This window comes from Megalobrama amblycephala, linkage group LG9 (assembly GCF_018812025.1).
Source record: "Megalobrama amblycephala isolate DHTTF-2021 linkage group LG9, ASM1881202v1, whole genome shotgun sequence".
NCBI lineage: Eukaryota > Metazoa > Chordata > Actinopteri > Cypriniformes > Xenocyprididae > Megalobrama > Megalobrama amblycephala.
In genome coordinates, this window is record NC_063052.1 from 13,848,787 (window position 1) to 13,863,302 (window position 14,516).

The 14,516-nt window shown below is 38.0% G+C and overlaps 1 protein-coding gene across 1 annotated transcript in view; it reads right to left on the reverse strand.

Moving 5' to 3' along the window:
* The window catches only part of csmd3b (CUB and Sushi multiple domains 3b), a 521,564-nt gene that overhangs the window by 110,173 nt on the left and 396,875 nt on the right, over nt 1-14,516 (reverse strand). Inside the window, 6 exon segments of the mRNA XM_048201776.1 lie at nt 4,696-4,765; nt 4,889-5,007; nt 7,224-7,328; nt 9,241-9,337; nt 9,767-9,891; nt 12,859-13,062. Of these exon segments, the coding sequence (XP_048057733.1) occupies nt 4,696-4,765; nt 4,889-5,007; nt 7,224-7,328; nt 9,241-9,337; nt 9,767-9,891; nt 12,859-13,062 (720 nt within the window).

The window sequence follows — 14,516 nt, forward strand, 5'->3', positions numbered from 1 at the left end:
TTTTTTTTTTGTTATTTATTAATAAACTGGGATTTATTCATTTTAATAATCTTAAAAATGAATCTTAGGTTCATTATAATTTCTAAATATTTTTGATTAACATTAATTTTTAAAATATATTTTTGATTAACATTTCTTTATAATATATAGCAATATTAACTTAAATTAAATTAATTATAACCAAATTAATTTAAAATTGTGCATATTTCCACTGCTAGAATTATGCTGCTTTTATTCTCAGTCACAACACTTTTTTAGTTTCATGGTAGATAATCTCAGATGTCAACAGCTCCACTGTGGTTTGCTTATGTGTTTTGAGAATGCATACTTTTTACTCTTTACTTTTGGATGTAAATACATGGGACATATTGTATGGACAGAAGAATTTTTCTCCTGCTGTCAGGGAATATGGAATGTAGACACAGGAAACTGAGTGCGACTGAGGTCATGTGATCCACTACTAGTGAAGAACAAGTAGTCGTGTAACCCTAGCAGTGATGCATCATAATTGTCACCAGGGCTTGACATTAACACCCGCCAACCCGCCAAATGCGGGTAGATTTCAGCTGTGGCGGGTAAGACAGCTTCTCCAACTAGCCACTTTGGCGGGTTGAATATAATTTCAGTTTACAGCCAAATGATCGTCAAAGATCGTCGTAGCACAAAATTACAATCCAATCATACAATTCGTTATTTACGTGCAGTTAGTGAAGGAGGGATAGGCGGAATTGCGCTGAATGACACACAACAGAAGCGCTCTGTCGCGCGCGCGATCAGTTCTCCTCGCGCCTGAGTAGTCAAATACACGTGCACACAGATGTCTAGATGTCCATCGTGTGGAGTATCTTGCGTGAATACAGTCGGTTATGGCTTAAGTGGACGTAAACAGGTGGGTAATAACTGAATATGCGTCAGTATATTACAACCATGCATTCAACAGCCCAATTAAATAGGCCTACCTGTCTGTCATTAATGTTAATCAAACAACAAAAGATGTTAAATAAATGTAGGCTATGTGTTAAATAAACCTACTGTATCTGAAAAAAATATAATTTTAATTTACTATTGTTTTTGTAATTTGCTTCTTTGTTCTTTTATATAGCTTAACACAAATAACTTATACAATTTCTCATATTAGCCCATGCTTATATTGTCCACCTCTTGCCCACCTGTACCAGCTGATATACTGTACAATGTTGATTTGGGTGGTCAGTCTGCATTTAAAAGTTTGAAAGGGTTTTAAATCTATTGAATCAAGTAAAATGACTCAAAATAAAGTTTAAGCATAACAAAGTCAACTTTAATCATATAATTTACCAACATCAAAATTGTGGCCAGTGAAAATGCTGAGTGGCTAGTAACTTTGGAAAACCACTAGCCACAGTGGCTGGTGAGCAAAAAAGTTAATGTCAAGCCCTGATTGTCACATATAAGTGCTCAGAGCTCCTGTAAACCTGAAAGAAAAAAGAAAAAATCCTTGTACGTGTGATCACACTTGGCCAGTAAAACTTCTTTGAATGTGAATTACAGAAGATGGGCCTCACAATGACTTTATCAGATCCAGTACAAGACAGATGTAAAGCAAAGGAAAGTTCATTTACATATTACATCAACTCCCTTGTGTTCAGTTCTTTACGTTTCACCTACTCTCAGATTGAACTGTTGCTAAAGAAGAAACAAAACAGAGGAGCAGAGAAGCACTAAACAGAAACAAAAGCTATAAACACGCACTGGAATACAAAGAAATTCTGATCTGCAGCCTATTTGCTTGGCACAAAAACAAAAGCTATTGTCTGTTTTAAGAGGCATGAGGGATTTAAGTCATGATTCCAACAGTAATATGGAGATCACTGCTAATAGTCACGGATGGGAGGTCTAGTTTAGGCACAGGAGAGGCTGGACAATGTTGCTGCATATATCAGCAGTAGAAACTTCCTTCAAACTTCCTTTAAACAGGAGGCAAAGGGAATTGGGCAGGTCAAGGGACAGCCAACTCAAACATGAGCCAAAGCAATATAAAAGATAAACAAGGTGCCCTTGATCAGAGGAAAAAGACACAAACTTGGTCTCACAGAAAAGCCTGCTGGCCACACAGGATGTGCTAGAAACAGGTTGATGCAGTGAAAGGCAAAGAGACGTCTGGCACATCAGCTTGGCAGTCAAAGAGAATCTCCATCTTGCGTTCCACAAGGACCAGATGGAAAAGAGTGCATCCCCAACTCAAACATCCAAACTGGTCATTTCCCCTCTTGAGTCACTATATTTTGGTTTGCAACACTCAAAGTTCTTAGATGGGCAAAAGAGCAACTATATTAAGAGACACCCTGGGCACAGTGTTCCCCATAATTTTGTTAGAGTGTCAACATTTTTTATTACAACTGTAAATGTGCATGATAATGCAACCAGTGACATCAGCCGGGGAGTGGGGATATCTGTTTGTCTGACTAGCATCAGGAGGAAGTGTTCAGGAACCAGTTTGAAAACTATGATAATAAAAATCAATTGTAATTCCACTTGTTGCCACTAGAGGCACTGAAGAGACTTCACCTTTAAAGTCGGTGTGTAAAGTCGGGAAGTTGCAATAGTCTTTTCTTCCCTATTGTGATGTATATCTAAGGGGTGGGGCTTGATTTCATTCTTCGGTATTCACTATTAACTATGACTTTTCCCTCAATAAACTCCTAATTTACTGCTTATTAATATTGGATCAGTTTAGGTATTTGGTATAGAAATGTGCAGAACAAAGCATTAATATGGCTTAATGTCGCCAATATTCTAACTAAATGCAACTAGTTAAAAAAAAACCTAAAATAAAGGCGGTAACACAGGTATAAATATTAACAAAACTACTGTAAAAAAAGGAAAAAGAAATGGTGACTTTTCCCATGGAAGTAGCGACATCTTTTCTTCGGTATAAACTGAGTGTCCTAGGGTGTGTATTTACTGCAGGGGCGGGTTTTCACCAGACCAAATATTGGAGAATATCCTGTACAAATCACTAGAGAGAAGTCTGTCTTTTTCACCTAGGTTCGGTTAGACATTATGATTAAACATTATAGGTCATTTTTGTATTTGTAACATACATTTAAAATGATGTTAAAGTTTACTTCTGAATTAAAATTTCCTGATAATTTACTCACCCCATGTATCCAGGATGTTCATGTCTTTCTTTCTTCACTCTAAAAAATGCTGGGTTGTTTCAACCCAATTTTGGGTCAAATTGGACAAACCAACTGTTGGGTTAAAAAATTAATAGAGATTTAACCCAATGGTTGTGTTTGTTTATTTGACCCTTTCATTTTTTAGAGTGTTCAGTCAAAAAAGAAATTAAAGTTTTTGAGGAAAACATTCCAGGATTTTCTCCATATAGTGGACTTCAACAGGGTTCAACGGGTTGAAGGTCCAAATGTCAGTTTCAGTGCAGCTTCAAAGAGCTCTACATGATCCCAGACGAGGAATAAGGGTCTTATTCCTATACATATATACATATACATTTAAACCACAAATGCACGTCTTGCGCTGCTTGGCGATTCGCCAGGCATTGCGTAATCACGTTAGAAAGGTCACAGGTGAAGTAGGCGGAAGTACTGATCCAGTGTTTACAAAGTGAACGTGCAAAGACTAAGTCAAATGGCCTTTACAAAAAAAAGGTAAAACAACGATGTCGGACGATTTTGAAGTTGGAGGAGAAAATTAGATGGAGTTACGCATAACCTTTCCAACGTGATTACGTCATGCGTGGCAGATCACAGAGCAGTGCAAGATGAGCATTTGTGGTTAAAAAGCATATGTTTACATTTTTTTTTTTTTTTTAGAAAATGAATGATTGTTTCACTAGATAAGACTCTTATTCCTCATCTGGGATCATGTAGAGCTCTTTGAAGCTGCACTGAAACTGACATGTTGGTCCCTGTTGAAGTCCACTATATGGAGAAAATCCTGGAATGTTTTCCTCAAAAACTTTAATTTCTTTTTTGACTGAAGAAAGAAAGACATGAACATCTTGGATGACATGGGGGTGAGTAAATTATCAGGAAATTTTAATTCTGAAGTGAACTAATCCTTTAAAGAGACATGACGACGAAGGGTAAAATGTCGAAAAACAAACATATCTCGATGCTTTACTTATCATTTTTGTGTTAAAAAAGCTTGACATTTATTCGGAAAAAGGATTTTGCCAGTGACAAAACAACAGTATTCATGTAAACTCAAGCTTAGTGATATCTTTGCCCTCTGAGCTGAGCAGAAAGCATTGAAAAGGAGTGTTAAAAAAGTCATAGTTGCGGGAATGTGCTTGCATTCAGAATGTGTACGAGCAGCTGGGTGGTGAATTATTGAGCTGGGTATTTCAGGATTTTCAGCTTGGCTGAGGCTAAAACAGTTGAAAAATGAAGCCAAACACTGAAACATAAAGGTTCTAGTTGGCTTTCACTTTAAAAACGGCCCCATAAATAAACACCAGATAATCCATCACAATGTCCTATAGCGTGATCGAAAACTCTGCCGCACTCTGCATTTTAGGATCAGAATTAAATAAAACCTGCCGGGACAGGAGAAGCTTAAGGAAGAGGCGATGAATCAAACTTCAGCTTAAACTCACATAACCCATCGTGGCGCCTCTTATTCGATTGCTGATGAAAGGGAATCTAAAACTGAGAAAAACAATCTTCCACAATGAATTTAATAAGACCGTACCGAGGCAAAGAGGTACTGGATAATTCCACCTCCTCACTGGTCCAGGCATGCATGTGATATGGGCATTTCCCTAGAGAGAAACAAAACAGATCAACATTTTCGAATCAGCACTGTGCTCCCAGGAATATATACATGTATGGATGAAAAAGAAGTGATCAATGCACTATATGTTTTGAACACACATTGCCCTCACCTGTAAAGAGTATCCTTGCTCACACTGGAACATGACAACATCTCCCACCATATATCGATCCCCAACTTTAATCCCATAGGTTGGAGTCTGAGGCTCAGGACATGTATCTAGGCCAATAGCTGTAAACACACAGAGATCAAAACTGCTGCAGTCATCTGGTTTATAAAAAATCTCCACAGGATAGCACTGACAGATACTGTTCGGAAAAGATTTCAGGTTCCTGAACTCTTAAAAGGACAGCTTTGTATTTCAGCAAGCCTGTGAGGATCTGGCGTACTGGTGTCTGCAAACATTCGGTTAGAAGGACTGCTTTCTGGCTAATTATTTTATGGATGTAAATGTGGACACCTGGCTCTGTTTTGTGTAGAACAGGTGTCTCTCTCTGGCTCAGCACCTGCAGTCATACAGATCAATTGGCTGAATCTGGTATGAAAATACGTCTGTTGGATGGAACCACCTCTTTTTCCACTGGCATTTCCCAACTTTGATTACTTGCCATAAAAAAGATGGAGAATATCTGTCCATCCGTCCATCCATCCATCCATCCATCCATCCATCCATCCATCCATCCATCCATCCATCCATCATCTATTTATCCGTCTGTCATCCATCCATCCATCCATCCATCCATCCATCCATCCATCCATCCATCATCTATCTGTTTGTCATCCACCCACCCACCATCTATTTATGCATCCATCCATCCATCAATCCATCCATCCATCCATCCATCTGGCATCCATCCATCCATCCACCCACCATCTTTTTATCCATCCATCCACCATCTATTTATGCATCCATCCATCCATCCATCCATCCATCCACCCACCATCTATTTATGCATCCATCCATCAATCAATCCACCATCTATTTATGCATCCATCCATCCATCCATCCACCCACCATCTATTTATGCATCCATCCATCCATCCATCCATCAATCCACCATCTATTTATGCATCCATCCATCATCTATTTATCCATCTGTCATCCATCCATCCATTCATCCATCATCTATTTATGCATCCATCCATCCAACCACCCATCAATCCATCCATCCATCCATCCACCATATGGATGGATGACACCATATTTTTATCCATCCATCCATCCATCCATCCATCCATCCATCCATCCATCCATCCATCAATCCATCCATCCACCATATGGATGGATGACACCATATTTTATCCATCCATCCATCCATCCACCCATCCATCCATCCATTTATCTGTTTGTCATCCACACCATATTTTCCATCCATCCATCCATCCATATTTTTATCCATCCATCCATCCATCCATCCATCCATCCATCCATCCATCCATCCATCCATCCTGTTTGTCATCCATCCATCCATCATCTGTTTGTCCATCCATCCATCCATCATCTATTTATCCATCCATCCATCCATCCACCTGGCATCCATCCATCCATCCATCCATCCATCCATCCACCATATGGATGGATGATCCACCATCCATTTTCCATCCATCCATCCATCCATCCATCCATCAATCCATCCATCCACCATATGGATGGATGACACCATATTTTTATCATCATCCATCCATCCACCCACCATCCATTTATCCATCCATCCATCCATCCATCCATCCATCCATTCACCATATGGATGGATGACACCATATTTTTATCCATCCATCCATCCATCCATCCATTTATCCATCCATCCATCCATCCATTTATCTGTTTGTCATCCATCCATCCATCATCTATTTATCCATCCATCCACCCACTATCTATTTATGCATCCATCCATCCATCCATCCATCCATTTATCCATCCATCCATCCATCCATCCATCCACCATATTTTTATCCATCCATCCATCCATCCATCCATCCATCCATCCATCCATCCTTCCATCCATCCATCCATCTGTTTGTCATCCATCCATCCATCCATCATCTATTTATCCATCCATCCACCCATCATCTATTTATGCATCCATTTATCCATCCATCCATCCATCCATCCATCCATCCATTTATCCATCCATCCATCCATTTATCTGTTTGTCATCCATCCATCCATCATCTATTTATCCATCCATCCACCATCTTTTGCATCCATCCATCCATCCATCCATCCATCCATCCATCCATCCATCCATCCATCCATCCATCCATCCATCCATCCAACTTGTTACTACTACAGTAAAAAGAAAAGCAAAATGATTTTCTCAAGAGGTCAAGGTCTAGTGTGGGGTCATAAATGCAGCACAGAAGGATGTTGGGCTTAATTTAACAGACCTGGTCATTTGAAAGGAATCAATAGAGTAATGTTGTTACACTCTGCTGTTGTGTTGTACCTGTGTATTCCAGATGGAAACCTGCTGCTGACACACTGATGTCTGACACAAAGTTCAGGTAGAGGTTGTTAGACGTGCTATTCAGGAGCTGAGGAATGGTGGTTCCTGATAAAGGAGAAACTGCGTTATGCATGTTGAAGATTAAGAAAAGCTGTGATTTCTTTACTTTTGCACAGTCAAAATCACATCAGCTGGGGTTGAAATAAGAAACAGATAAAGTGGATTACCAAGCAAAGACGTTTAGAGAATACCGAAGACCACATAAGACTTATTAATGGGAACATCTTTAATGTTCATGCTGTGAAGAAAAGTTCTGGTACACCTGTTAACATTTGTCTTGTGACACCACAGCCTCACTGTTTTAAATACTTCCTGCTGTACAGTTCAACTTTGAGGTCAACTTCTGAGCTGCTGGAACCATCTCAATTACTGCTCCCGCAGCGCAGCCATAAAAACCTTCACTGTCCCTGAAAGCGAGATAAAGTCACTGTTCCCAATAGGACACTCTAAACTAGTGTTTCCCATCCTCCAGGAAATGCCCAGAAACACTGTTCCAAACACTGTACACCGTGTCTTCATGACAAGAAGATCATTGAGCCATCAGGGCTAAGCAATGACAAGCTGTTAGCATTAGTAAACTTCCTCTGGCCACTCTGTTTACAAACAAATGAAGTGCTGAGTGGTGAGGTGCAGTGCCCATTAGATGTGCTGCCAGAGATTGCAATTAATTAGCTAGCCAAGAACAGCATGGTGAGCCTCCTCCAAGTTTGCTGGCTCCAAAAAATTACAAACAATTTTTCAAGGTGTGACTCAATTAATAATATCAAGTTCTGGTGAGCAATCTCTGATGTTGAATTATGTTTTTTGTAAAGACTAAGAGCAAAGATCATTTTGTTTGGAAGGAGGCATTAAACCACTCCTAATGTAATATTACATTAGCTTATAAAATGAGATAGTGTGGAATATTTGATTCTGATTGGTCAATCGTGACATTGAGATATTTTTGAATGATGATCACTGCACGCAGCATAACCAACCTTATTCCTTAAGATTACATAAATTAACTGCATCTACAGCAACACTAGTTAAGTGGGTTACTTTAAATTTACAGTGTCGTTGTTACATTGTAATAGTACTGAGTACTATTAATTAACTACATGTACTTACTATAGAGTTGCAGTTAGGGTTAGGGTTTAGTTTAGGGTTAGTTACTTGTGATTATGCATATTTTACTGTTATTACTATAGTAAGTACATGTAGTAACGTGTAACTATGGCACTGTAAAATAAAGTGTTACCAAAATTAAAATTGAAATAATTTTAAAATAAAAAAATCAAAGCAAGACACTAACTAAACAGAAAAATATTTTTTTACCTCCATGTCACGTGACAAAAAAAGTAGACCTACATATGTGATCAGTGCTGTCAAAATGAGTCAGAATGTGCATGTGTTAATTTCGAGCTACAGGCACAAAAAAATTCACAAAAATTAGTTAATTAAGCCCTCGTCTAACGATCCCAATGCTTCAAATAGCAATTAAGCATCTAAAAGAATCTTTATTTGTACGTTTTCTGAGAGGAGTACCTTCACTTTGACCATGAAAAATGCCATTTTCCTTTGCTCGCTTCTCCATTCGCACAAATTTGGTATCGTTTTAAAGCACAGCATTCCAACTTTGTGAATGTACCAATGAAATGTGATTTTCAAACTCATGCTGATGTAAACAAAATGATCTTACTCGCGCTGACTGACACATCTGAAGCGTGTGCACAAAGACGCCTCAGACAGACTTCGTCAAACAGGTGTAGCTCAGTCATTTTTGTCTGATTCTAACAGATCATACATCATTTTGAATGTTTTTTAATAGAGAATGTGAAAATAACAGTAACTCATTTTTGAAAATGTGCTTATTGCAACTCATTGCAACTCTGTTCAGAGTGAAAGATCTTTTCAGGCTAGAGATTCCAACTTCCAAAACAGGAAAAAGCATGTACTTTCCCAGTAACTGAACTCTCACCTGAATAGCTGCCCAGTCTGGGTGCATTGTTGTCTGCTCCATCATAGAAATCAAGAGAATCCCAGTTATGTTCCGTGGCAAAACTCACAACTTGGATCTGATTTATCAAGAAAGAAAATAAATGAGCAAGAAGTGGTAGAACAAAAGCACAAAGACAGTGTCACTAATGTACTGAGCTCCTTTCCATTTCACATGATGAATCCGCTTCACTGATTATAATCAAAGTGATTTATTGGGATTTTTTGTATTTGGATGAGTCCACAGTAAACATGGTGTGAGATGCTATATCATGCTATATCAACAAAATTACTGCATTTGCAAAAAAAAAACAGGCAAGGTGAAGATGCAGACTGGCTCTGAAGTTTGTAGAACTGTACTCCCCATCATTTCTAAATTAAACATTGCCTTATGCATAAGTAATTAGACATTAAGAATTCCCTTTATTGTAGTTTAAACTTTTCCATCACTGACACTTCTTGTCTGAAACATTTAATTTGAGGAACTTCAAACAAGCTCCTCCACTCACTTGGATTCCAGCTCCCTCAGGAACAGACACCTTCCACACACAGTTGAGGTTGTTATCGTAGGGTTCCGGGTAACCTGGGGACAAAATGGTCCCCTTACGCATTGTCAGTATCCCTCCGCAAGGCACTGTGAAGACGGGAAAAGACAGGAAAGTGTGTTACAATAAGCATTAACTTTCAGTGTGGCGTAAATCGAAGGAATTCATCAGCCTCGGTACAAAAGAGAAGCATCTTCTGATGAGTAATCAAAGCTAACAGTAAGCTGCATGATTACTCACTATATGCTTTCCTGCCTTTAAAAATATACTTGTTTTTTTAAACAGATACTGAGTAGGTGTTGCTATGCTCCTGTAATCAGCATCCAACTAGGTTTTCCATTTAGTTAAACTGTAAAAAAAAAAAAAAAACTAAAATGCTATACAGACATTGATGTGGAGCAATGGAAAAGATGATTATAAGATATATGCATATGATTTCTCAGCCTATTATGCCCTTTTAAGTCTTGATTTTTTTGGGGGGGGGGCTCTACTAAAACAAGTTTTCATGCTTGAATGTTCAAAAAACACATTATTTTCCCCATATTCTCCATTGTTGCAGCTCCTCTCATCCCAGTCTGTCAGTAACGCTCTGTTTAGTTCCTGTCTCTATGAAGCCCCTCCTTCTGAAAAGCACAATGTGCTCTGATTGGTCAGCTGGATCAGTGTGTTGTGCTTTGAGTGTGTTTGGAATAACATGAGGATACATAAATGATGGAATAATTTTAATTTTTGGGTGAACCATTCTCCTTGCTGCATTTTATCTGCACTACAGTATATATGACAAGTCTTTCAATTTCGCTGCATTTAAAAAGCACAATGTATCACAGAAACATCAGGAATGAATGTGTAACATGTCATCTTTCTCCCACAGGAGAGGCCTGGTTAAGCAATTTTCTCCTGTTTGCTGAAGTCCTGCCAGCTATTGTCTAGCAGCACTAGAAGCCACTGACTGGATCTGTCAATAACAAAGCACAGGCTGCTATCTGACTCTGGCAGGGCAGAACTGTCTTTGTTATCCTATGCTTAGGTAAGATGCTATCTGTCAAGGACAAGCGGATAATCTAGAGGTCAAAGCCAATCACTTTGTTTAAACAGCTACGAGCGGGTAGGGACATCCTGATTGATGTCCGACGCTGCAGAGAAAGGGAGCGGGATAGAGAGCGAGGAGAAACGGGGAGGCCGGATATGGAGCAGGGCTCAAAATATCTGTGTCAGATTCTTCAATTATTAACCAAATTCACTTCCCAGCAATTTTGGGGTCATTCATTTTTAACCAGTGATATATAGAATGCAGTGTGTGCTCAGGTAATTGCGAAATATCACAGATCCCTGACCTTTCAGTCAGAGCACACAGAGATGAGCAGGGAAATAAAACAAGGTGTGACACGATAAAGCACATGCCTGTCATGCGCAACATTACTGTATTCCCATATTTTATCAGTGGTTGTAACATATAGGTGTGCTTCTGCAAAAAGAAGAAAGAAAAAACAATATGATGAAATCTGTTTTTTTTTTTCTGGAGTAACATTAACAATGAGACCAGCTTGTTGAATGCAGTGAATCTGAGGGGGGTAAAATAGAGGCGAAAATTTAAACACAAAAAGAAATTACTACCAACCACTTAGCTGTCAAATTAAAGGTGGACCCCCATGAGTTTTGACTAATGGTGTAATAATGTAACTAATATTAATAATATCGAAACAGCATGTAGCAACAAGTAAAAGACACACAAAAATTTGTTAATTATATTATTGTATTGAAACATTTGAGAAAAAAAGTTTAACTTAAAATTTAGATGGATGCATAAATATAAATATTTCAAATAAATGCTGTTCTTTTGAACTTTCTATTTATCAAAGAATCCTAAAAAAATATCACGTTTCCTCAAAAATATGATTTCAGCATTGATAATAATAATAATAAATGTTTCTTCTAATAAATGAGCAGCAAATCAGCATATTAGAATGATTTCTGAAGGATCATGTGACACTGAAGACTGGAGTAATGATGCTGAAAATTCAGCTTTGATCACATGAATAAATTACAGTTTAAAATATATTCAAATATACACCAAAATATTCTTTTTTTTTTACTGATGTTTTTTTTTTATCAAATAAATCAGCCTTGTTGAGCAGAAGAGAATTCTTTCAAAAGCATTAAAACATCTTTATAATTTGCAATATATATATATATATATATATATATATATATATATATATATATATATATATATATATATATACAGTACCAGTCAAAAGTTTGGAAACATTACTATTTTTAAATGTTTTTGAAAGAGGTCTCTTATGCTCATCAAGCCTGCCATTATTTGATAAAAAAATACAGAAAAAACAGTAATATTATGAAATGTTATTACAATTTAAAATAATCGTTTTATATTTTAATATACTTTAAAAATATAATTTATTTCTGTGATGCAAAGGTGAATTTTCAGCATCATTACTCCAGTCTTCAGTGTCACATGATCCTTCAGAAATCATTCTAATATGCTAATCTATCTATCTATCTATCTATCTATCTATCTATCTATCTATCTATCTATCTATCTATCTATCTATATGTCTATCTGTCTGAAAACACAATTCTTGATTTCTTTTCAACCTAAATATGACAGGAAAAACATAATAGTCATCTGCTTAGGAGAAAATCCATAGCAAGACAGAAAGAGAGATAGAGACATTAACAAGCAAAAGAAAGAGAGGTGGCTTGTTAAAATCAGACCTCTTACTCTGCTAAACACCTCTCTAAACTTGAGTAAACAGCTGAAGAGGTGTCTGCTTGTATCATGATATTTGGCTTTCACAGGGTCAGTCTGCAAGTCTCAGCCTGTTTCCCTGTACTAACTCAAACAAAATCTGCCTAATTAACTCTGCTCACCTAAAAGATACTCCCTGTCACATTCTGCACTTCGGCTTGTGTTTTGCTTCGATGTGATGTATCATTCAGCTAACTATGCTTGGTTACACAACCTATCTGTGAAGACAAAAGGCCACATTGATTGTGCGTCACTCCGAGGGGCTGACGGGGTTCGAACTTACCGACGCAAGTGGGCAACGTGTCGTTCCACTGAGCCAGAGCATCAGGGACGGTTTCACAGTGAATGGCAGAGGAGCCGTGGAGCGTGTAGCCTGGGTTACACTCGAACATCACTGACGCGCCCACGGCGAAGTTGTTGCCAATGCGTTTGCCGAAGCGAGGCTCTGGAACAGAGCTGCACTGCGTGGCGCTGGTCCTTGGTACAGCTGTGACAGGATTGTACAAGAGAAATGTGCCAACTTAGAGAGTTTTACCTCACAAAGGAGTGCAACGGTGCATGTATTCATACTAGAGCTGCTTAATAACATTGCAAAATGCTTCTAACTTCTTAAATAATGCGATATTCGATATACAATATGATAATGCTTTAAGTATGTATTACAAACTACAAACGCTAACAAAATACAAATACAATACAAATGAAATAAACAGTTTTTCAGGTAGGCCTATCCAAGAAACAACACAGAAACTGTATAATCAAATGTAAAAGTAAAACACTGCATAGTCTTCACATTATTTAAATTTACATATTAAAGTGACAGAAGCTATTCAGTCAAGAGCCGTGAGTGATTTTCTCTTTTTCTTTTGTTGTTTTCTTTTGACAGACAGCAGCAGGTTTACTGTATTAAGCTAGTGTCACGTTAAGACCTAATGCATGGATCCTATTGACACACATCCATTTTCTTTCCGAACTGTTTACGTTCATTTAAGGCAGAAGAAGAGAACTGAATTCGGGATCGCATGCTGTCTGAGAGGCACTTGCTTTGGGTGTGTGTCAGACAGTGCAAGACCGCAGTTTATTGCTCTTAATAACAACTCTTTTTTTTTAAACATCAAGTCACACGTAAGTAACAGTCACGAGCCCAGTCTATTCTCTGCTACGTGTCGACCTAAAACTTGGACTTTTCCCAACTTTTTGAAATAGCCTATTAAAATCATTCAGATATCGCAAGCCGTTGTGATATGCATATTGCCATATGTACATTTGCGATATTTCGATATATCATGCAGCCATAATTTTGAGTCTTTCGGTCCGGTATGCATGTGTACCAAACAAATACAGTGTTGTTTTAACCGCTGCACGTGCTGAACTTCTCTCTGGGTGTAACATAGTTTCAGACTCTGAGTTTTCAGAACAATATGGTTTATTTTGATATACTTTGATGTTGATGAGGTCTAAAAACGCGCCGGCGCGTTTTGCAGGTTTTTTTTCACATTGCAGCAAAACAGACTTAAAATACTCTGTCATTTTTTGTCATAGAGCCATAAGCAATACATCAATTGAAACTATAGAATATCTCCTTTTATTTGTATACACTCAGAGTAAAAACAAAATGTTGTGCTTTTTGTAAAATAAAGAAAACTAACATGATGCGTGATCTCTCATCTCCCTCTGAACGAAGTCCAATCTGATAGTTCTCAGAAAATGAAGTGTAACTTAGTGAATACTAATCACAAAAAATTCATACTTATGTCTAACAAAACATTGAAATGTCAGGTTTTAAATCGTGCAAGTCAAATCGAAAACAAACATTCTGTGTTTATGTAATCTGTATGAAAAGAGAGCCATGTCAGAAGTCCGTGATTCAGCTCATTACCCACTAATGCGGCCACGCCCACGGAGCCAGCGCTATTCACAGGCAAATTCAGAGACAACACA